General features: G+C 39.0%; 6 protein-coding genes across 12 annotated transcripts; 2 read left to right on the top strand and 4 right to left on the bottom strand.

The window, feature by feature from the left end:
- Nucleotides 1-101: 101 nt before the first annotated feature.
- Nucleotides 102-3,024, bottom strand: AT4G01330 (Protein kinase superfamily protein). 3 transcript variants are annotated; one of them, NM_116363.6, is made up of 7 exons: nt 1,890-3,024; nt 1,525-1,629; nt 1,310-1,432; nt 1,053-1,223; nt 822-951; nt 543-752; nt 102-465 (listed from the first exon to the last, which is right to left on the bottom strand). In NM_116363.6, exons 1-7 carry the CDS (start codon nt 2,474-2,476, stop codon nt 352-354), a joined length of 1,440 nt encoding a protein of 479 aa, NP_192042.5. In that variant the 5' UTR covers nt 2,477-3,024; the 3' UTR covers nt 102-351. The 3 variants fall into 3 exon arrangements, with proteins under 3 accessions (NP_192042.5, NP_001328562.1, NP_001190651.1); NM_001203722.1 differs by having other exon boundaries at nt 183-468; nt 1,890-2,850; NM_001340309.1 differs by having other exon boundaries at nt 132-752; nt 1,890-2,850.
- Nucleotides 3,025-3,785: 761 nt separating this feature from the next.
- Nucleotides 3,786-7,403, bottom strand: ATSTE24 (Peptidase family M48 family protein). Of its 3 annotated transcripts, NM_001340308.1 has the most exons (15): nt 7,264-7,403; nt 6,668-6,833; nt 6,421-6,568; nt 6,253-6,337; nt 6,071-6,166; nt 5,909-5,974; nt 5,724-5,822; nt 5,465-5,578; nt 5,260-5,370; nt 5,117-5,179; nt 4,938-5,030; nt 4,730-4,843; nt 4,556-4,627; nt 4,398-4,463; nt 3,854-4,313 (listed from the first exon to the last, which is right to left on the bottom strand). In NM_001340308.1, the coding sequence occupies exons 3-15, from the start codon at nt 6,561-6,563 to the stop codon at nt 4,197-4,199; spliced, it is 1,239 nt and encodes a 412-aa protein (NP_001329597.1). In that variant the 5' UTR covers nt 6,564-6,568; nt 6,668-6,833; nt 7,264-7,403; the 3' UTR covers nt 3,854-4,196. The 3 variants fall into 3 exon arrangements, with proteins under 3 accessions (NP_567212.1, NP_001329598.1, NP_001329597.1); NM_116362.3 differs by lacking the exon at nt 6,668-6,833 and having other exon boundaries at nt 3,786-4,313; NM_001340307.1 differs by having other exon boundaries at nt 3,817-4,313; nt 6,421-6,833.
- Nucleotides 7,404-7,632: 229 nt separating this feature from the next.
- On the top strand, nt 7,633-9,288 carry AT4G01310 (Ribosomal L5P family protein). Its single transcript, NM_116361.4, has 4 exons — nt 7,633-7,964; nt 8,253-8,453; nt 8,539-8,681; nt 8,835-9,288. The coding sequence occupies exons 1-4, from the start codon at nt 7,719-7,721 to the stop codon at nt 9,031-9,033; spliced, it is 789 nt and encodes a 262-aa protein (NP_192040.1). The 5' UTR covers nt 7,633-7,718; the 3' UTR covers nt 9,034-9,288.
- AT4G01290 (chorismate synthase) lies at nt 9,260-15,781 on the top strand. Of its 2 annotated transcripts, none has more exons than NM_116359.6 (10): nt 9,260-9,987; nt 10,075-10,182; nt 10,296-10,498; nt 10,838-11,034; nt 11,198-11,306; nt 11,435-11,715; nt 12,336-12,752; nt 13,170-13,254; nt 13,321-14,658; nt 14,820-15,781. In NM_116359.6, exons 1-10 carry the CDS (start codon nt 9,917-9,919, stop codon nt 14,984-14,986), a joined length of 2,976 nt encoding a protein of 991 aa, NP_192038.3. In that variant the 5' UTR covers nt 9,260-9,916; the 3' UTR covers nt 14,987-15,781. The 2 variants fall into 2 exon arrangements, with proteins under 2 accessions (NP_192038.3, NP_001078342.1); NM_001084873.2 differs by having other exon boundaries at nt 9,331-9,987; nt 10,841-11,034; nt 14,820-15,209.
- AT4G01280 (Homeodomain-like superfamily protein) lies at nt 15,101-18,001 on the bottom strand. 2 transcript variants are annotated; one of them, NM_116358.6, is made up of 8 exons: nt 17,685-18,001; nt 17,542-17,599; nt 17,329-17,452; nt 17,087-17,251; nt 16,863-16,985; nt 16,667-16,776; nt 16,495-16,554; nt 15,101-16,386 (listed from the first exon to the last, which is right to left on the bottom strand). In NM_116358.6, the coding sequence occupies exons 1-8, from the start codon at nt 17,909-17,911 to the stop codon at nt 16,345-16,347; spliced, it is 909 nt and encodes a 302-aa protein (NP_192037.2). In that variant the 5' UTR covers nt 17,912-18,001; the 3' UTR covers nt 15,101-16,344. The 2 variants fall into 2 exon arrangements, with proteins under 2 accessions (NP_192037.2, NP_001031568.1); NM_001036491.4 differs by having other exon boundaries at nt 15,645-16,386; nt 16,863-16,988; nt 17,685-17,958.
- Nucleotides 18,002-18,214: 213 nt separating this feature from the next.
- On the bottom strand, nt 18,215-20,952 carry AT4G01270 (RING/U-box superfamily protein). Its single transcript, NM_116357.3, has 9 exons — nt 20,730-20,952; nt 20,369-20,636; nt 20,170-20,271; nt 19,990-20,072; nt 19,764-19,880; nt 19,262-19,364; nt 18,761-19,184; nt 18,504-18,691; nt 18,215-18,424 (listed from the first exon to the last, which is right to left on the bottom strand). The coding sequence occupies exons 1-9, from the start codon at nt 20,846-20,848 to the stop codon at nt 18,308-18,310; spliced, it is 1,521 nt and encodes a 506-aa protein (NP_192036.1). The 5' UTR covers nt 20,849-20,952; the 3' UTR covers nt 18,215-18,307.
- Between the last annotated feature and the right edge of the window lie 321 nt (nt 20,953-21,273).

Genomic DNA, 21,273 nt, shown 5'->3' with positions numbered 1-21,273 from the left:
ATAACATCTAGCTTGGTCCACAGACCACAGTCCACGGTCCACCACACACATCATATATAACCAAACCAAACCAAATTATTAAGCGTTGACATATTTATATTCTTTAACAACATTATTAAAGCTAGCTTTGTTTCTTTCTTTCATTGCGTTTTTCTTTGGGTCAGTGCGTTTAACCGAATGTATATACATAGAGGAAATTATTAACTACACGAGAGGGATAAGCCTAACAAAAAAGTTATAAAATAATAATCATGTCACATATAATAATTTTAAAAATCGATCTAAACAAGAAAAAAATTGAAAAAACTAATGGTCGGAACATAATCAGTGAGTCGTCTCTTCATACATCCTTTATCTTCGGTCTTTTGAACTGTCACTTTCGCTCGTCTCAGCCACAGCCGGTGAAATTTCAGTCCGTGGCTGGTTAAAATCGCGGCTTGCATGCTCCCTCGTGGCTCGTCGTTCCTGCTACAATATATTCTGTGAGCAAATTAAACGATCCACGTACTTCAAATGTTCATTAATACGATTATAAGACTTACGTCACGATAGAACAAGTCTTCAGCTTCAAGCATGTGTATAATATGACCCATTTTAGGTCTCTTATTCGCGTCCGGATCCACACAACGCAGCGCGACGAGCAACACGCGTTTAAGAGCTTTTGAAGTGGGCGGTTCGGGTATTTTTGGATCGACTACTTCCTCAGACCTTCGGTTTCCAACCATTGTTTTCAGCCACTCAACCAAATTCACCTAACAAAACGAGACAATCAAGAACACGGTTTTGTGAAACCTTGAAGCGATAGATATAAAACAAATTACCTCTCCTTGAGGTCGACTATAATCGACAGGATTTCTTCCGGTGATTATCTCCATGATTAATATCCCAAAACTATAGATATCACTCTTTTCTGTCAACATTCCGGTGCAAGCATACTCAGGCGCAACATATCTACATAACAAACCAATCAAGACAAAATGTTTTTCAAGAATTTGAAATCCTTAATACTATCCAACAATCATATTTATATATGCCAACTAAAAACAACTTACCCAAAAGTTCCCATTACTCGGGTTGTCACGTAGCTGCTCTCGGAGAACAAGAGCTTAGCAAGTCCAAAATCTGATACCTTAGCATTCCATTGACGATCAAGCAAAATATTACTAGATTTTATGTCCCGATGAACGACTTTCGGTTCAAGACCCTCATGCAGATAGGCCAATCTGCGGGAATATCAACAAACAAATCACATATAGAAAAAGATGAATTCACAAATGAAAGTTATCAAAGGCGTCTCTCGGAAGTGTACCCTTTCGCCATGCAAAGTATTATGTTCATACGAATATCCCAAGTCAACGGACTTTTATCACCAACATCCCCATGAATCCATTGCTCCAAGTTGCCATTATCGACGTAGTCATACACGAGCATCCTAGAGGAATTCCAAAAACGTTAAGACTTATCAAAGTTCAAAACAAGTACCGAGCAAAGTCCGTATCAAGCATGCGGGTTTCTTTTTCTTACCTGTATGCTCCTTCGACGCAGTATCCTAATAGCCTAACGAGATTCTTATGCCTTACACGCCCGATAGCTTCCACTTCCACTCTAAACTCCTTCTCAGCTTGACCCCTTCCAACATAATTAAAGACTAATGATCATCAGCAAAGAAGTTGTCCCTAATCCACTAAATCACAAGGGACCATATAATGACACAACAAACACCACCTTCCCAGGACCACATTCAAGTACAAAGAACACTAAAATCATTCCTTTCTTATCTTTACCAGATAGCAAAACAAAAGCTATAATCTTCTAAATTCGAAAGAATCAATTTTGAGAATTGGAAAAATCAAGAATTGAAAATTAAAAATCAAAACTTTATCAAGTACCTGTTGTTAAGCAGATTCTTGACAGCGACTTTAGTTCCATCAGTTAAAATCCCACTATAAACAATCCCATAACCTCCTTCTCCGATCACATTCTCTTCACACAATCCATTAGTAGCTGCTTCAAGCTCTCTAAGAGTATACCATCTTCCCCAACCAAGATGCGAAACCTCAGGTCCAACACAACCACTCCCTGAATACGACGCCGTTTCACTAACCGTTCCTCTGCTTTCACCACTCGAGACTCGATCCGAGAACACAACACGGTGCTCGGTCTTCCCTATATCCACTTGAATCTCCGCCGCAACGGGCTGCGTCGGATGGCAATGGTCTTGCGCAGGAGGTCTAACGATCTCCTGAATCTCCTTTGAAATCGGCGGCGTTGCTACGGCTGCGGATGCGAAATCGGCGTGACGTGGCTTACGGTTTCTCCGGCGAGAGGTTAAACAGAGGGAGAGAAAGAAGAGAGCGATGACTATAAGAGATCCTAGTAAAATTCCGATGACGACCCAAAGCTTTAGACCAAAGATCGATGTTGGTTTCGATAGCTCGTTGTTGATTGAATCAGGATTGAATATAGACATCGTCATAGAATTGATTTGGTTAAAATGGGTTTTCGAATCTTTCGCATTTGTCGCCGGAAAAGAATAAACTTTCCGGCGAATCAAAATGGATATGGATAATAAAAATTCAGTTAATCACTGTTGCATGTGGCTTTAGGCAAAATGACGAAAAACAAAACAGAGACAGAGAAGAATCGAACAGAACCGGAAACAGGGGATTGAGTAAAAACAAAGACACGAATAAACAAATTCAATCGAATAAATTATTATTCTTTACAACAACAAAAAAAAATTGAAGGAATTTAAAAGAAAAGCTCTCTCTCAGTGTTGTGTTGTGTCTGTGTATTTTCTGATATGAGTGTGTGTGCTTGGGATGAGCTGTCTGATTCTTTCTCTCTCCGTGTTAGTGACGGCGAGAGGTGTGGTAAATGACGGTATTACCCTTTTAGTTAAGAGGAAAAATAGTGGGACCTACGTGATCCCGAGGGGGTTTGTTTGTAATAAAAACAAACGATGAGATGACGGAGAGATAACGGTGTTGGGGATATGATTCTCTACTAATATCATTCACTAAGTACACATTTAGATCCGAGTTTTGATTAATGAAGCTACGTTTTTAGTGTATTGCTATTTAAGAGCTTTAATATCATTCAAAATAGTTTTTGGAGAAAAGGAATCACTTTTATTATACCGAAGAGACTATAGACTGCATTAATAACATTCGTTTGTAAAATTAAATTATTCTGCCTTTGCATTTTTTGAATGAAATTTTTTCCTATCAAAGGGCCACATATTTTGTTTATCTAGATAAGGATGAGAGGCTAGATGAAAGTTATGTAGAGTGGCCAGATCAGCATTCCATTTTGACAAAAAAAAGAAAGAGCGAATATAGTAGATAATATAGTTTTCTTCATTCTTGTATTAAATAATATAATAGATCCTTTATAGTTTATACTAATAATTTACTAAATTAGGTAGAACAAAGGCTAAAGCTTAAGTTGTTTTAAATTTGTATGCGTCAAAAGACCCATGCCCATAGTTTTTATATTTATAATGTACTTTGGGATCCCTTGTCCATATCGAGACGAAGAGATACAACTATGAGCTAAAATTTAAATTAATGGTTTGGAAATTGGAACCATATGAATGATCTTTTCACCAAAGCAAAATTTTGAAACTTATAAACTTTCTGATTTTTATAAACCGGTGAACTAATGAATGATATTATACAGACTAATCCAGAATTTAGAAGGGATGCTTTAAAGGGTAATGTAATTATGAGAATATGATAAAGAAAAAAGGATAAGGTTTGGGCGAAAAGAGAAACCCATTATTGCACCATCATAGCAAGAAATGTATCATTCTCATAAAAACAATTCTGCCTTGTTCAATAATTCTGTATCGCTGAATCCCATGTTCAATTTAGTACTACTTTTACACGATTTTCTAACATGTGGTAGTAACACCAATCATAACCTATATCACTTTCAAAACAAGAATGATTCATATACGTTAGATTCTCCTCATTTTAATAAAAGAAGACGAATCAGAAATGATCATATCGAACCGTGCGAGTGATTCCACTTTTAAGAAACTCAAAAACTAGTAGTAACTAGGCAAAACCCACTGTAAAAGTAAAAAACAAACAAAAGAGGCCTCTGCCTATATGGTTTTACACTTTTTTTTGTTTTGTTTCGACCTGTCACCTAAAAGACATCAACCCGTACAAGAGACGAGTTAAGCGGACTTAATCTGTCTTCTTGTCTTCTCCATCAATGGCTCGAAGCCTTTCAACAAGAGGAGGATGTGAGTAGTGATAAGCTGAGTACAATGGATCAGTGTTCATTGCTGATAAGTTCTCTTCCTGCAAAATCCCAACAAAAAATCCATTTAAGTGTGTGACACAAATTGAGGTAACAGTTTGTGTTCTGTTGTTATCTTCTCTGACCTGTAGTTTCACTAGAGCAGGACGAAGATCTTTTGCATAGCCAAGCTTCACAGCAAAAGCATCAGCCTGCAAAAGGAACGTTAACTCAGATTAGTAGATGAGGCTGCCATTGCAATAAAGAAACTATGGTTGGATCTTGAGGGATTGTAAGATGGTACCTGAAACTCAAACGCTCGACTAACGAGGTTCAGGCCAAAGCTTACTAGATGTTGCAGTGGTATTACAGTGTGCTGTGATAATCAGACAGGAGATATAACCAAAGGTTTAGAGTTTTTTTTTCTTAATCCATCCTTGATTCATTAGATTAGTGTCAAAAGGCAAAAATAACAAACCTGAAATATGATCAAACCAATGAGAACAGGCTGTGTATCAAATCCGAAACTCCTGAAGAGATCAGTGGAGTTTCTGACAAGAGTGTATCCTCCAAATTGTAAGAAGGCAAGGATCTGCAAGCAAAACATTGAGAGAGGGTCATAAGACATGATTTCTTAAGTGAAATGTAGATGTGAGTAAGTTTTTGAACTGTCGGTTGAGCCTCACTTGAACTGCAATGAACGAGTATGTAGTGTGATTCAGTTTCCAATGTCCAAGCTCGTGTGCAATAACCGCCACAATTTCATCCTCATTCTTGCACTGCACAATAGAAGATTATGTTATGTTTCAGAACCAGAAACAGAAATGTGAGTATAGCTCGTTTGAAGCATCAAGAGTCACAGTACCTGCTGAATCAACGTATCATAAAGAACAATCCTTTTGTTCTTAAAGAAACCATACATGTAAGCCTGTATGATGTAACAAGATACGTAAGCTTCTAATGGTAAACTAGAGTAAAGTAGGTAGGAAGAGATCTCAAGCTTCTCACATTGCTATGGCTTGACCTTGTAGATCCATCGACAACAAACAGCTTCTTCAAAGGAAACTTTAGAGAAGAAGCAAGTTTCTCAATCTTCTCCCGGAGGTCTCCATCTGGAAGCTATAGCCATAAAAAAGCGGGAGATTATATTGTCTGGTAACAACATATGCAAACAAGCAGTGAATTGTAAAATGGCCATGACAGAAATACACACAGGAGTGAACTTGTTGAAGAGCGGTGCTATCAAGACCGGGTATATAGTCATCATCACTAGAGACAGGATAAACATGAATGCCCACAGATAGATGGCAAGATAAGGACCTCCTTTCTGGAAAAAGATAGAAACTTCATGCTCAGAGAAGCAAATTTTAAATTTTTAACACGAAAACTAAAAACTTTGAAGCTCACACTCAATGGAGAATAGTCATCCATGTGAAAAACTCAGAAATAAGATGAATCCAGAATCATCAAACCTGGACTATGAAAATTATCGCAGCAACAATGGGTGGGCCTAGTATGACAGAGAGGAATGTTCCTTTGATCATGTCCCTAATGAACATCCATATTGTTTGCTGTCAACAGAATTTAGAAGCAAATTTAATCCACATCTCTGATAAAAAAACGTAAGTCACAAGGTAGTGTTGGAAATACGACATACTTTGTTGAACCCATGCCGAGACTCGATCACGAAAGTTGAGTACAAAGAAAATGGCAAATCAGTGATCTGCATCAGAATATAAAAGAAATATTATTATCTTAAGAAAATAGATATTTTGATGCTAAACGTATAGGACTATATGAAGGGGTTTATTTGGAACACCTGTGACCATGTCATAACACCAGCCAAGAATGAAAGAGTATGCAGTATTTCATTCTCTGGATCAAGGCCCAACCTCGGTAAAACAGCTCCAGACATCTAAGGTAAAAATGAAAACTTTACAATTGTAATGTAACAACTCTATATTCAAAATGAGATACTGTATACCGAAACCAGATATGTACCTTCCAAAACCAAGGCAAGATCCCAAAGAACAAAATTGCAGAGTCCATAAGTATAGTTACAAACTCATGAACAAAGTGAAAATAGCTGCATATATTAAAGTTCTCAGTGATGATATCCCCTGGCAATTATAAAAAACTAAAATGATATAAATATGATCAAGACGAAACCTTTTGTCAAGACTGTATGCTCGTGATTTCTCAAACTTCTCTTGGCTAATTACACCAACCAAGGTTTTCGGGAGAGTTGGAAGCTTGAGAGCAGTGAGTTGCCTCAGATCCAAATACGTCTCAAAAATGTACATCACTATCATAAAACCTGTAAGAAAAAGAATAAAACAGAAGATGAAATACGAATCTACTCTAAATGCCACAACAACAGATACTCCATCACTGAAAATTCAATAACATCATCTACTTTTTTGATCAACCAGATATAAAAAGATCTCTTGTGCTGACTACTGATGGAAACATTGGAGCACTGAAAGAGTTTTGATGCAACATTCACATACGGTTCCACAACACAAAACCCATTTCAAAAAACTCCAGAAAACTCTAGTTGCAGTCACGAACATAATAATACCCTGACAAGAAAACCCAAAACCTCAAGCTGTATGACTTGAACAAAGAAAAATTTCAAGATTCTCAATTTCCAATCGGGAATGAGGAAAAAAAAGACTCCGACTTTTCTTCCCAAATCCTAGATTTTGGTTAACAGAGAAGCTCCGTACATTCTAAAACCGAGGAAGAGATGATGAAATCACATAAGCTCAAATCAAATCAAACGCACGAGTAAGACAAGAAACTAGTAGGAGTAATAAAACCTCAGATCAAGGTACGCACTATTAGAAAAGAACAAAATTTAGAAACGAGAAGCAGAGACGATGGTATATGAAACAAACGAGTCATGGAATCTCAACACACACAACACAGAAAGCAAAACCCAAACAAAAACGAAATACGATGAGTGAAACAGGATAGTAAAATGTCTCAGAAAAAGGTTTTGAAGCTTACCCACGACGGTTTCCATGAAAGGAATCGCCATGGCTGAGAAAAGAGTGACCTGAACCGCGATGAAAGCAGAAGCAAATCGAAGAAAGCAGAAGCAAATCGAAGAAAGCAGAGGAACGACAAAAGAGAGGTTTTTCGTTTTTGACTCTTCTCAGGTCGGTGTGGATATGTAAAACAACAAAAACACGGGTACGGGTTATACCTTAGAAGCCCAAATAGTAAACGGGCTGAGATTTAGGCCCATATGAAACAACCCCTATATTTTATCTAAAATCTCTAAGTATAATAGTATATTATCAAATATTGGGGCCTTAGTTGAAATATTATGTTTTAAAGGGGCTAAACGGAAAACTCCTTATCCTCAAACTGTCAACAAATTACGAAGGTGCCATTGGGTTTAATCAACAACGAACGCCGAGAGCTCTCACTTCACACTTTATCCACTTGGAGCTTCGACAATGGCGTCTCCTTCGCTTCTGCAGTCTTCCGCTTCTTCGTTTCACGGACGTTTCTCACCATTAGCGGCTCCATCCTCCGCACGAATGCTCTCTCCGCCGCTCAGAAACGTGGTGAAAGTCTCGGCGTCTGGAACTGTACTGGTCGAGAAATCTGAAGCCGAGAAAACTCAACGCCTCAAAACCGCTTACCTCGAGAGGATTATCCCTGCGCTCAAAGAAGAGTTCAAGTACGTTAATATTCACCAGGTAACCCCAAATCCTTCCCCTCTGAGCTCAAACCTAGTTTTTGTTCTGTTGCGATTGATTGAAGTCTAATTCTCAGTGAATTCGAATTTTTTGAGCGAATGTTAAACCTAATTTGCTTTTAATGATAAGTTTGAATTGATTTCTTCTAGAAAATGTAGTGAAGAAGCCTAGATTTAAGATTGTTGTGTTGATAAAATCGTGCTGTTGGGATGTGCCATTTACAAATGTGAATGTGAATTTGTCAATCTCATCATTGTTGTATATCTGCTTGGACATCTTCTCTACCAGGTTCCAAAGGTACAGAAGATTGTAGTGAATTGTGGTATTGGAGATGCGGCGCAGAACGACAAGGGTTTGGAGGCTGCGATGAAGGATATCGCGCTTATCACAGGGCAGAAACCTATTAAGACACGAGCTAGAGCTTCCATTGCTACTTTCAAGATCAGGGAAGATCAACCTCTTGGGATTGCTGTCACTCTCAGAGGAGATGTGAGCTATATTTCTCTTGACTAATCAAACTTTCCTTTTGAGTTATTTATGTATTAACATTTTGTGATTTTGACTGTTGTGACAGGTAATGTACTCCTTCTTGGATCGTCTTATCAACTTAGCCCTTCCGAGAACTCGAGATTTCCAAGGTGTGAGTCCCAGTAGCTTTGATGGGAACGGAAACTACAGTATTGGTGTGAAAGACCAAGGTGTATTCCCTGAAATCAGGTTAGTTCTATTGTATCTACCCTCAAAATCAAAACTACTAACTTGTTATCCGCTGGTTCAACAAGATCAAGCATGGTTTCTCTTTAGTCCCACTCTTTGTTTACAACCGAGCAACTAAACTCTATGTTGGTTGGTTGGTTTATTACACTCTAGGTTTGATGCCGTTGGAAAAACGAGAGGAATGGATGTATGCATCAGCACAACGGCTAAAAGCGATCAAGAAGGACAGAAACTATTGGCTCTAATGGGAATGCCTTTCAGGGAAGGAGGTGGTGGCAGCACAGGCGCGATAGTGCGGAAGAAGAAACTAAAGTCTCATCACTTTGATGCTAAAGGAAAAGGAAAGAGATGATGAACATAGCTGCCTATTGTATGTATCGTCTTCTGTAACCAACCATTTCATGTTTCAGAAAAACCATCTCCTTTTGTAATGCTTTATGAGTCAATTTGAAAATAATATCAGGGATCTTGTTGTTATGGTAAAAATTTATCAAGGTTTTTCTGTAATTTATTGAAAGTTTTGTGGATTATACAAAATGTAGCGCGTGAGTGAACGTGAAAAGCTAGCGCGTGGATTTGTCAATTTTACCTTCCCCTTTGAGAGAAATCGCTCTTCTTTGTAAGACTTGGTTTCGATCTTCTCTTTTTCATCATCAATCGATCAAAACAAACAGCAACAGCAAAATTATCTTTCTGCAGATCGAAACCCTAATTGGTTTCTCCGTTCTCCTTTTGTTCTTCTAGAATCGGCGACTCTTACTTTTTTTTCTTTCTAATTATCCTTTTCTGATGGATTCTGGAATCCATGTAATTCCCCATTAGCGCTAAAAACCCTAGCTGTCGAAGACCTTAGATTACTGCAGAAATGTTATAATCTGTTTTCATCTTTTCCCGATTTGAGGTTTTTATTTATTTTGGTTGGGTGAGAGAATCCGATACGAGAGATTAAAGCCTTGTGAGTTTAGGATGAGCTAGTTTTCTTTGGCTTTGAGCTGTAATTTCTCTTCTCTGAAATCTTTCACTGTACATATAGCTAGATCCTGATGAAGTTGCGTGGTGGTGAATCGTGGTTTAAGTTTTGCTAGTTGAGATATTATTGGTGGTTACTGTAATATCGAAGAATCATATTTCACGGTATTTACTATAGACAACTACTGTAGAGTTACTTGATTAAGGCGTTAAGAAGAGATACTGGTGTTTTTTGGCCTCAATCAGCTAAGATTTTTGTGCATTGTATGATGAGTATAGCAAATGAACAACAATTTGCCATGGATCAACTTGTCGAAACCAATGATGATTCGGAAAAGTATGTTTTTTCTGTTTTTTGTAAAATCCATGTCTCTGTTTTGCTGCTTATTGTACATTTCTCAGCTGCAGTTGCAATTGTTTTCAGGAAACCAAGAATTACATACACGAGGAAGTTTCTTATATCCTTGAGCGAGAAAGACGTTTGCAAGAAGCTGCCAAATCTGCCTGGTGAATTTGATGAAGCACTGTTGCTGTGAGACTCTATCCGATAGTTTTTTTTTTAGTTTGGATTTCTAGAAACTGTGTAAATGTGTTTGATCATGTTGGAGTGACATGTCTTGATTTGTACACTCTTTATTTGAGTAGTGACTTCGAAGATCCTTCACCCGAGCGAGCAAGAATTTCAGGCGATTTTTCGTCGCATGGTTTCAGGCGGAATGACTATAGTTCATCGCCTCCCACCAGGGGGGAATTAGGTACTAACTCTCGAGGCACCCATGGAAGATGGGAAGGGCGCTCTGGTGGATGGAATGATAAAGATAGTGATTCACAGTCAGACCGGGACTCAGGTAGCCGGAGCTTACTCGTATCCTATTCTTTACATGCTGTATGATGACGTTACTACAGTAACAAGGTGGACTAGTATTCTGAATAGTTACCTTGTTGTTATATATGACCTATAAAATACTCCTACGAATTATGTCTTTCTGCAAAAAAGTGTTCATTATTATGATTTCAACTCTATCCATCTGGCTGTTCAATATGCGTAAATGTAGATTTCCACCTTTTTTTAACTAAAGTGAATGGCATGAAGTCTGCTTGTCTAGTGAACATGAAAAGAAGGTCTTTTCGAAAAATTCTGGAATTTGGGTGTATTATAGTTGATTTGGAACTGTGTATTTTGTTAGGAGAGCCTGGAAGGCGTTCTGGTATGCCATCTCGGAGGTCTTGGCAAGCACCTGAGCATGATGGACTTCTTGGGAAAGGTTCTTTCCCTAAGCCTTCTGGATTTGGTGCGGGAACATCTGCCCCTAGACCTCAATCTAATGACTCACATCAGCTGAGTAGAACCAATGAACCTTACCATCCTCCTCGCCCATACAAGGTTAAGTACCCAAATATCTGCTGTAGTCATCTTGAATAGTCTCTGGTACCATTGATTCTTGAATACTGCTCCATCACGTTACTGGGTTTCATCAGCTGGTTTGTGAGGTGTATTTGAATGATTTAACGGCATAGATTCATAAATCTCTCATGTACATTTGTAGGCGCCACCTTTCACTAGACGTGACGCTAGAGATTCATTCAATGATGAAACATTTGGTTCTTCTGATTCTACTAGTGAAGATAGAGCAGAAGAAGAAAGAAAAAGAAGAGGTACAGAGGATCTATTGACTTTGATCTGTACTAAACTTAGCTCTCTGCCAATTTGTGCACTTCTTTCAGTTAATCCATGCGTTTCTTTTTGTGTCAATCTTTAATTGACATTCTCAACTCTCTGTCAGCTTCTTTTGAGTTGTTGAGGAAGGAACATCAAAAAGCATTCCAGGAGAGACAAAAATCAAACCCAGACTTACGCAAAAACGACTTTGATTTTACTGAACTTCTTGGGGAGTCCAAAGATGATAAAGGGCGTCCAAGTAGAAGTGATGAAGTCAATCACGCTCCAACAATTCCTGGTTCTAGTAACACCTCTTTGCCTTCTCAAAGTAATGCACCCAGACCGCTTGTACCTCCTGGTTTTGCAAGCACAATTTTGGAAAAAAAGCAAGGGGAAAAACCTCAAGTAAGTCGCTATCTTTCTGAGACCCTCATCCATACCTAATATCTGTGTTCCATGAAGGTTTCATTTTTGTTTGCATATTGATTGTTAAAGTCTTAAGGATAGCAAAATCCCAGAAGAAATATCAAAATAGAGGGGCTTTATGATAATAGTTGGAAAGGGGAATATGTTACAAGAACTATGCAAATCCTGATAGAATGATTCTCTGCAATTCATGACAGTAAAGTCAAAAGGAAAAGCGCACGCCTAGTTCTTCTGACTAGTGACAAGCTTTGAACATACTTTTTTTATTCTATCTTATAGAAGGCAAGTCGTGCCGAGTAAGAGAATTTGGGAATAGAGGAAATAAATTTTATTGCCTTGAATATCAAGTAAACTAGGAAAATATAAATAAAGCCAATTCCTTCAATAACTCCGTCATTGGGTGTAAGTGATCCAAGGCTGTGGTCTCTTTATCTACCACTTCCATTCGCTTACTGCAGATCAGTGAGGGTTGAAATTTGAGTGTGGTGGCTTTTGTTTTAATTTATCTTTTCTTCGTAAATGTTTTGTTTGAATGTATGCTGTGTTTGAATGTATCTTTGGTGGCGCCTATTATTTACTGGTTATCACACCATATGCAGACTGAAACTTCTCAATATGAGCGGAGTCCTTTAAATTCCAAAGGCATTAATGTGGTGAATGGAACATCAGTTAATAATGGGGGAAAACCGTTGGGAATTAAGATAGGTTCAAGTGAGATGCTAATAGAAGGTGAAGATGTTCGTGTCTCCTCCACTGATGCAAATGAACGGGCTGTTAATATCTCTTCACTTCTAGGAATATCTACAGATACAGTTAATAAGGATAAAAGTTTTGAAAAGCTTTCCTCGATCTCGACTCCTACTGAAATTCAGGGGTATCCTATAAAAAGTGAGAAAGCTACAATGACGCTGGGCAAGAAGAAAAGCTTGGAGCATTCAGATGGGCCATCAATTCTGGATAAGATATTCAACACGGCTATAAATTTGAATAGTGGTGACTCCTCTAATATGAATAAGGTGAGTTTTTTCTAATGTTATGTATCCCTGGAACTTAAAATTCTACTCACATGATAGCTCTTCAATTTTTGCTTAATCCTCATAAATCTATTATCGATATGCACTTCATTTTTGGTCCAAATGATACATCTCTCTTTCTGATGTGGTTTCCTCTGGCCAGTCGTAGATGAGGCGTTTTTCCTATATTTTGTATTGATCATGAAAAATGATGGATTACATAGTTTGTCTTTTCTCTTAGTAAGCAAATGGTTGTCCATGTGTTATATAAACCAAATTGAATGCTTCGTCCTGAGGAAACGACTTGTTTGGGAAATGATAGGGTACACATGTTTATACATGTCCATGTACATGCATCATATATTCCCTGTGGAATTTGAAAAATCTCATTTGACCTGACATTTGTCCACATCCTTATAGAAAAATGTCGAAAAAGTAGAAGAAATACGAAGCCCTCAGACCATTAATAAATCCTCCAAGTTCGCTCATCTATTTCTTGAAGAAGGTAATCCATTTACTGTTATACTAGTAGAATTGTAACTTTTTCGTTCTAACATTCTTTTTGTTGCAGATAACAAACCAGTCGAAGTTCTCCCATCCAGCGAGCCACCAAGAGGCTTACTGTCACTACTTCAAGGTGCAGATAAATTGCAAACATTTGACACAAAAGCAAATCCCGACCTTTCAACGGATTTTCCTTTTCAAGGCCATGCCACTAAAAGAACTGATCAGTTAAGCAGCACTTCCACAACTAAATCAGTAACAGCTGTTCCACCTGTTCTCACTTGTGAAGACCTTGAGCAGTCTATTCTGTCAGAAGTCGGTGACAGCTATCATCCACCTCCACCGCCAGTTGACCAAGACACGAGTGTTCCTTCAGTAAAAATGACCAAACAACGGAAAACATCTGTTGATGACCAGGCTTCGCAGCACCTTCTTTCTTTATTACAGAGAAGTTCAGACCCAAAAAGTCAAGATACGCAGCTACTTTCAGCTACAGAGAGGAGACCACCACCACCATCTATGAAAACAACTACACCACCACCATCTGTGAAATCAACTACAGCTGGAGAAGCAGATCCAGGGAAGTCTTTGACTCTTGAGAATTTATTTGGGAGTGCCTTCATGAACGAACTGCAGTCGATTGGAGAACCTGTCTCTGGAAGAGCTATGGTTTCTGATGCTCCAGGGGTCCCGCTTCGATCAGAAAGGTCAATTGGTGAACTGAGCCAAAGAAACCAAATCAGACCTGACGGTCCCCCCGGAGGGGTACTAGCCCTTCCAGAAGATGGTAACTTACTTGCAGTTGGCGGTCATGCAAACCCATCAAAATACATGTCTTTTCCAGGATCTCATAATCAAGAGCCTGAAGTAGCTTTCAACATCTCTGACAAGTTAGCTGCCTTGAACTCTGGTCCAAGGAACGAAAGACCAACAATGGGTGGTCAAGATGGTCTTTTTCTCCACCAACATCCCCAACAATACGTGACCAACCCCTCGTCTCACTTGAATGGTTCAGGCCCAGTATTCCATCCGTTCGATTCACAACATGCTCATGTAAAACCTCAGCTCGATTTCATGGGACCAGGAAGCACTATGTCTCAACATCATGACCCTCCACCAAATCACCGGTTTCCACCAAACATGATTCACCGTCCACCTTTCCATCATACACCAACCAGTGGACATCCCGAGTTTGATCGTCTTCCTCCACATATGATGCAGAAGATGCATATGCAAGACAACCTGCAACATCATCATCTAATGCAAGGATTCCCCGGTAGTGGTCCACAACCCCATCACTCTCCTCATGTAAACAACCAGATGCCGGGTCTCATTCCTGAGTTAAACCCGTCACAAGGCTTTCCCTTTGCCCATCGCCAGCCCAACTACGGTATGCCACCACCAGGTATAACATAACTGAACATATGACTTTCACTCATTTTGGGCCTCAGATCAAGATCTTGTTTGGACTTGAGTCGGCTGCTCTAGGGAGCCAGGTATTAATATCGGCTAATGTAGGGACTAGTTGATTCTGAGTTTGCTCTTTGTTTTCTTTGGCTTTTTAAGGTTCTCAAGTCAACAGAGGAGAGCATCCAGCTTCACTGCAGACACTCTTGGGGATTCAGCAGAGGATGGACCCAGCCAAACAGATACCGGCAGTGGGTCAAGCCGGTGGTCCTAATCGTCAAGGCTCTGTGGGTCATGAACTCGACCTTGGGTTTGGCTACAGGTAACTTTGCTCTGGCCACAATCCTTTTTAACACCCTAAGAGGTGTGTCTACCTAACAGTGAGTTGCTTTGTGATGTGCAAGTAATCAAAATTACCATTTGTGATATTTTTTTTAAGAACAAAAAAAAAAAGAAAAAAAAAATATATACTTTGTCTCTATGGACTCTCGTTTCTCTTGGTGCTTGTGATATGGGGATGCTTTTAATTAACAGTAGTTGATTTTCTTCTATGAACGCTGGAGTCCCTGGTATTTGCATATTCTATTTTAGGCTTTTTGGTTTTTTGAAACCAGAGTTCAAGTCTGAAGGGGTCTCTGTCGAAAGGTAACACAGATGGCGTGTGGTAACAAAGTTAACAAAATCTTGCAATTTTGCATCGGCCCATAAAGCCCAACAAATATTTAGCCTAACGTGTCGTCTTCTTTCTTTAAACGCCGGGATCCGTAAACCCTACGTTAGTCCATCTGTATCAATGAAAAGCAAGAGAAAGCCGACGAAGAAGAAGAAGACGCCGACGCCGCAATGAACATTAATTCCGTCGCTTCCTATACTGAAAACACCAGAGCTTTGCAAGTTCAGGTCACTCTTGGGACACACGGAGAGTTGTCTTTATGTTTGCTTCAAACTGAGAGCTTATGAGAACCATAGCTGATTCACCCTCTGCCGGAAACCTGATCAAACCCTAACCAATGATGAGGTTGAGTGGAAAGTTGTGAAATTAGGGGGAAAGTTGAGTGGTTTGATCATGTGCTTACAGTCCCTAGACATTGTAATTTTGTGAATGCTCTTGCTGCTACTGTTTGATTTAAGTGTGAGTCACAAAAAGGCTCGAACGTGTATGTTTTCCTTGGAGATGGAACACTCAATGTGGAATGCAACAGTTAATCAGGCGGAATAAGGCGACTCAAGTGATTATTCTTTATACATTCATATTTTTTGAGTATACAATTATTCAAAACTAAACTTGTAACCTTACCTTTTCTTCAACCGTGTTATCACTAACTGGATGTGCACTTCAAAACTCTTCTGCTGACCGCCAAACCAATATTACACAGTCTCTTTGGACACTCACTCTCAGGGTTTTAATCTTAAGATTGATCCAAACTCACTTGCAGCTAACTGTGACCTTACTCTGCAAAACCTTGTATTATCTATACACACATACACAAGACAGGACAAACACGTGTGCTCCACCGCGACTTACAGAGACATAAAAACCACAACTCAGTAGCCATCTAAGAGTCTTTGCGATTGGTTCTGCTCCTGTAGTGAGAACACGAGGCCTAAATCCAAGCAATGCATACAGACCTTGGATGATTGTCTCTTGATCTCACATAAGGTACATTATTGTTTTATTCTATCTCTATTTCAAAGCTTTAGCGCTGTATGATGATATCAACCTCCTCTACATATCAAAGCACCAAATTAATAATTACGAAATTACTTGATATCCACCAAGAAAGTATTAATCTTTCAGTATTTCATTGAGAGTGGGAATGAGATTACTACTTACTTGCTCTGCAAACTCGGGACTTGTCAGATTTACAGACAGGTTTTGCATCAGTAAAAGAACCTGATGTATCAAAAAGAAACAATATCAAAGAAGCTTCTTTATTATCATCAGGATTGAATTTTTCAACAAAGGCTCAGAGTAGGGACTGAGTCTGATTAAACGTGTCTCATACCGTTTCCATATTTATTGGATCCATCTGCTTTAATCTCTGGAGGTGGCCTGATGTGTTGGGATCGAAGACACTTCCAATGAAGCTGTAAACTTCAGCAAAATTCGGCATCACTGCATTAAAACAGCTCCATTGTCAGCGTAAATCTCAAAGATGTCTACTAGAAAAACACATAATGTAACAAGATAACAAGTCTTACCTCTATGTGGCTTTTCACAACTTTCTTCGTTATTTGGCTTTGTCACTGCTCGTACCCTCTCTGTATCTTCCTGTCTGCAGCGATTATTTGGGAGAGGAGCCGTGGCCGAGACTCCCGGTTCCTCTACTATCACAAATTCATTACACCCCATTGTTAACACGATTCACAAATACAACTAACTCAAAATCTCATCAACTGAAAGCATAACCACTAGTAAAACCTACCTTCAATCACCGGTTTTGGCAGATTTGTCGATTCATGATTCCACGAAGAAGAGGTAGATGCACAAACAGCCTGGTTTCCCATCAATGACTTCGAATCAGAGCTATACAAATAACCAGGCTCAAGCAACGGTAATGTACTCGAAGACGGGAGAGAGGTATAAGCAACTGCAGCAGCATAACAAATCATTAGAAAATGATTAAAGCAAAGAAGAAAACAGAGTAAGAAGATGATCAAAAGTCACCATTTTTAGGAGCCTTTATAGGATAAGGATGACTCGCTTTCCTCTTAGGTCGAGGAGGTGGAAGATGTTCGTTAGCACCACTCTTCTGAACTTTGAGAAAGTATTTCTGAGCGTGGCTTCGTATCTGCCATTATTACTCTTAAACATCATCAACACACAATCATTTTCAAAAACAATACAGAGAATAATAGTAAGATGGTCTTCAAATTAAACCTGAACTACTGTTTTTGATCCAACAAAGGCTTCTATTTTCTTCCAATCCCTATCGAATCTGTAATCAAACGAAAACAATCAAATCTCGAAACTTGTGAAATTTTCTTAAACGAAACACACAATTGAGTGACAATTACACGTACAAGTGAAGAGCTTCTAGAAATTTATCGTGCTCTTGATCTGTCCAATTCTCTCTCGACTTCTTGATTGTGTACGGCTTCCGAATCTTCGTCGTCGGATCCTCAGAAAACGACACCGTACTGGTCCGTCCCGTGGCCGGAATCGAACCAAATCCATCGGAGCTTGGTAAACTCATATTCGAGGAATCGAAAACTGGAAAACCCTTAGGTCTAGGGTTTACGGACACCATAGAGCTCGAAATCGCGATTCTTCTTCTTCAAAGGTCCTTTCACTGTCAAAAGATTTTGACTTCGCCAGTTTTTTTTTGTGGCTGAAGAACAGAGGGGTAGAATTGTAATTTCAGGAGCATAATATTGTTTCCTTTACACGTGTTAGGGTCTCGTTGCTCTAGTACCCAGACTATACCACTGACGCCTTAAACTAGTGTTATCACTTAAACCAAGAATCAACGGCTATAAAGATGTCCGCGTGGAGACGATCTCGAGGACGGAGAAGCTCTCACGTTTTGGCTAGTAACTACTAATTTTTGTTTATCACTAATCCACTATTTAAATAGTAGTATTAATCTTCATTCTTTAACTACAAGTGTTTACTAGCCCCAACAAAAAGTTACATTGTCGAAAATTTAGCGATTAGTTTTTCCGAAATAGTGTTCTATCTGAAGACAACCTTGAGAGGACGAGCCACTTGTTTTAGTTCCAAGCTTGAATCTCTTACCACTTCCTGAGCTTGCATTGGTTTTCTATGCACAGATATCAACACATTAGGCAAGGTAGTGGAAATTAATGAGAGGAGAAACTGAAGAAGAATGTAAAACTCACAGAAATTTGGGGTTTAGATCTCAGCACTTTGATTCTACCACCTTTACCATCAGGTCCAATAGAGATGAGATCATCTTTTCTTGGAACAGAACCTCCTAGTGATGGAGTTGCTTCGTTTCTCTCTCCATGTTTGCTCCATCTACCAAGGTTTCTATTTGTTCCACTTGACTGCCAAATGTTTCCACTACCTGCATTGGACAATCTTCAATCTACTACTACACTCAAGAACTTGAATTCATGATGTACAACAAAAGTACCATTGCTGTAAGGTGACACTGATGATGTCGGGTCTTTTCTGATGTTGAACTTTATATCCTTCACCATGGAATTATCACCTTTCTCTTCAATATTAGTATTCCAATCTCTAATGCCAGAAGTGTTGGTTTCAGGAACATAATCATCATCTACATCTATAACCGAGTCTGTTCTGCTAACGAAGGAGTCTTCTCTTCCCCTTAAGCATGATCCTTGAATGGTAAAGCCATCCTTTTCTTCTAATTTACCAGGTGGTGTGGAGATTTTCTCCACTTTGTTGTCTGATGAAAGCATTCTGAAAGAAGACATGCTCTCGATTGCAGGCTCGGAAACTTCTGTGTAACTGCATTTCTTTGAAACGTTTATGTCCCGTAGAGCTCTGTTCTCTCTCTCTTCAGTTATCAACTCAAGTTCCCTCATTCGTTTCTGGTCATAGAATAAACATAATAAGAGCCAGATATAGAAGACACAAAGAAGATCGAGATAAACACCAAAACACACACCTTTAGTTTTTCTATCTTTTCCAAAGCTTTTTCAAGTTTCTCAGAAGATCGTGCTTCGCCTCTTCCCAGCTGATTGCACTTGGCTAGCAATTCCTTATAACTCCTGTCAGAGTAAGAAAGATTGTTTTTTATTAGAGACTTCATAAAAGAAAATTCAAAGACCTAAGAGAAAAGAAACGCAATGTTCAATCCTCCTTTCCTCAAATTCTTGACCATACCTACTTATGAAATTTCGTAATTTCAGTTTAACAAGTTGTTGTTACGAATGAACTAAGGTAAATCACCATTTCATAAGTCACTGAAGGTCAAATTAATCTTTTTTAATCGGATTACACTGCTGTAGACATGACAAATGGGAAATAATGAACCAAGTTCACTAAGTCAATGACCAAAATGAGAGCAGGGAAGGAGTGACAACTAAGTGCTAAGCACCTACCTATATCAAATAACCAAAACTAAGTGAAGCCATGTGAACTGAGTGGAACTAATCTATGTGACAAACCTATTCCGAATAACCAAGGACTTGACTAGTGTGTCTATTGTATCTTTCGTCTTCGCGTTATTCCCCAACAAGGCCAACTTCAGTACATCATCTTCCTCCAAGCTTAAATCAGAAACCCTGGATGCAAAACAAGATATTAGACTCAGAAAAGGTTTAACCATACGAGTGAATGATTAAATTAGAACCTGAAGACACTAAAAGAGCAATATGAAAGATGTTATCTTACAATTTAAGCGATGCGAGCTCCTTGGCAAGAGCCACAGTTCTCTCCTGTAGCTTAACACACTGTGAGTTAAGCTGGATACATTCCTGTAACAAACAAACACACTAAGAAACTCAACACAAAATTCTGCCTGTGAAGCAAAAAGGATCTAAAATCTAAGGATGTTGTATAGTTTAAACAAACCTCAGATTTTAACTTAAGCAAATGCTGAGTCGTTGATATTTCTTGAAGAGCCTCCCACCTTTTCACTTTATCCTCCTTCAATTGCTCATTGCATTGATGCAACTGAGACACACACAAACAAAAACAAAAAAAAAAAAAATCACATAACCTTATCTTATCTTATAAACCATTCTAATCAAACGAAATGAACAAAATTAACCTTATCAGAGACTTCAACATTCTCCTTTTTCTTCGCCTCCAGAGCCGAAGTAAGATTCTGTACCTTCCCTTCAAGCCGCTTCACTTCTCCTCTCAACAAAACCGGATCTTCTTCGATTCCAACAACCTTATCCGAGGCAATCGAATCGGTTTGATTCCCAGAAGACTGAAAGTAAAGTCGACAAGGATCCTTTAGAGAGCACTTCTGCTTACAAATCGGACAATTTCGCTTGTTCGTACTCGGGCAATACTCAAACCATTGCTGCAAACTAGGGTTTCCGAAAGAAATCGATTAAACACATAAATCTATAAAATTTCGGAGATAATAAACTTCATTAGAGAATTGATTTTGCCGTACTAACCAAAGTTCGTGAAAGACATGGCCACAAGCGGAGATTGATTGCAGATTCTCAACCACCGGTTTAAGATCTTCGTAGCAGATTGAACAAATTGCATTCCCCGCCGCGTTTTCTTCGGCCATAGCTATCTCTCCGGCAATCACCGACTAGTCAGTTTCCGACACAGTCACCATTTTCTTCTCGAGAAAATCAAAAGGCAAATATCAGAGAGCAAACACATGGCGCGGATAAAAAGTTGAAATTTCAATGGTAAGCGCGAAAATCTGGGGAAGGATAGCACGTGTAAGTCACGTGAGATAAAAACATAAACAACCAGTGGCTTGTATTAGGCCCAACGTTTTTACCCTATAGGTCCATTAAAGCCCAAATCAGCTATTGATCAGTGGTCAAACACAATGTTTAAATTAATGTTGACTTAACTCGTTTTTAGTAATACTAGTACATCTTTTCGCATGCACTAATTAACTCACTCTCGAGAGTAGCGTTCGTGAGTCTCGAGGTTTCTCACTATTTTTTCTTCCGCAGCGTCACCGACTCAGATTTGGTG

Source organism: Arabidopsis thaliana, chromosome 4 (genome assembly GCF_000001735.4).
Source record: "Arabidopsis thaliana chromosome 4, partial sequence".
NCBI classification, from domain to species: Eukaryota; Viridiplantae; Streptophyta; class Magnoliopsida; order Brassicales; family Brassicaceae; genus Arabidopsis; species Arabidopsis thaliana.
Note: the sequence above shows the minus strand (reverse complement) of the source record. Positions and strands in the feature narration are given on the sequence as shown.

Excerpts from the sequence above, each read along its gene's own strand:
- AT4G01270 (NM_116357.3), bottom strand. The coding sequence starts at position 20,848 with ATGGCCGAAGAAAACGCGGCGGGGAATGCAATTTGTTCAATCTGCTAC. Across the intron at positions 19,365-19,763 it reads TCCTTGGTTATTCGGAATAG|GAGTTATAAGGAATTGCTAG; the intron begins GTTTGTCACATA and ends TTACTCTGACAG. Across the intron at positions 18,692-18,760 it reads AGTGTCACCTTACAGCAATG|GTAGTGGAAACATTTGGCAG; the intron begins GTACTTTTGTTG and ends TGTCCAATGCAG.
- AT4G01310 (NM_116361.4), top strand. The coding sequence starts at position 7,719 with ATGGCGTCTCCTTCGCTTCTGCAGTCTTCCGCTTCTTCGTTTCACGGA. Across the intron at positions 7,965-8,252 it reads AGTACGTTAATATTCACCAG|GTTCCAAAGGTACAGAAGAT; the intron begins GTAACCCCAAAT and ends CTTCTCTACCAG. Across the intron at positions 8,454-8,538 it reads CTGTCACTCTCAGAGGAGAT|GTAATGTACTCCTTCTTGGA; the intron begins GTGAGCTATATT and ends CTGTTGTGACAG.
- AT4G01330 (NM_001203722.1), bottom strand. The coding sequence starts at position 2,476 with ATGACGATGTCTATATTCAATCCTGATTCAATCAACAACGAGCTATCG. Across the intron at positions 952-1,052 it reads CGAGTAATGGGAACTTTTGG|ATATGTTGCGCCTGAGTATG; the intron begins GTAAGTTGTTTT and ends TTTGTTATGTAG. Across the intron at positions 469-542 it reads AAGACTTGTTCTATCGTGAC|CAGGAACGACGAGCCACGAG; the intron begins GTAAGTCTTATA and ends AATATATTGTAG.
- ATSTE24 (NM_116362.3), bottom strand. The coding sequence starts at position 7,294 with ATGGCGATTCCTTTCATGGAAACCGTCGTGG. Across the intron at positions 6,338-6,420 it reads GCATACAGTCTTGACAAAAG|CTATTTTCACTTTGTTCATG; the intron begins GTTTCGTCTTGA and ends TAATATATGCAG. Across the intron at positions 5,579-5,723 it reads CGATAATTTTCATAGTCCAG|AAAGGAGGTCCTTATCTTGC; the intron begins GTTTGATGATTC and ends ATCTTTTTCCAG.
- AT4G01280 (NM_001036491.4), bottom strand. The coding sequence starts at position 17,911 with ATGGTGTCCGTAAACCCTAGACCTAAGGGTTTTCCAGTTTTCGATTCC. Across the intron at positions 16,777-16,862 it reads TTGTGAAAAGCCACATAGAG|TGATGCCGAATTTTGCTGAA; the intron begins GTAAGACTTGTT and ends GTTTTAATGCAG. Across the intron at positions 16,387-16,494 it reads GTCCCGAGTTTGCAGAGCAA|AGGAGGTTGATATCATCATA; the intron begins GTAAGTAGTAAT and ends TTTGATATGTAG.
- AT4G01290 (NM_116359.6), top strand. The coding sequence starts at position 9,917 with ATGATGAGTATAGCAAATGAACAACAATTTGCCATGGATCAACTTGTC. Across the intron at positions 9,988-10,074 it reads ACCAATGATGATTCGGAAAA|GAAACCAAGAATTACATACA; the intron begins GTATGTTTTTTC and ends AATTGTTTTCAG. Across the intron at positions 13,255-13,320 it reads TCATCTATTTCTTGAAGAAG|ATAACAAACCAGTCGAAGTT; the intron begins GTAATCCATTTA and ends TTTTTGTTGCAG.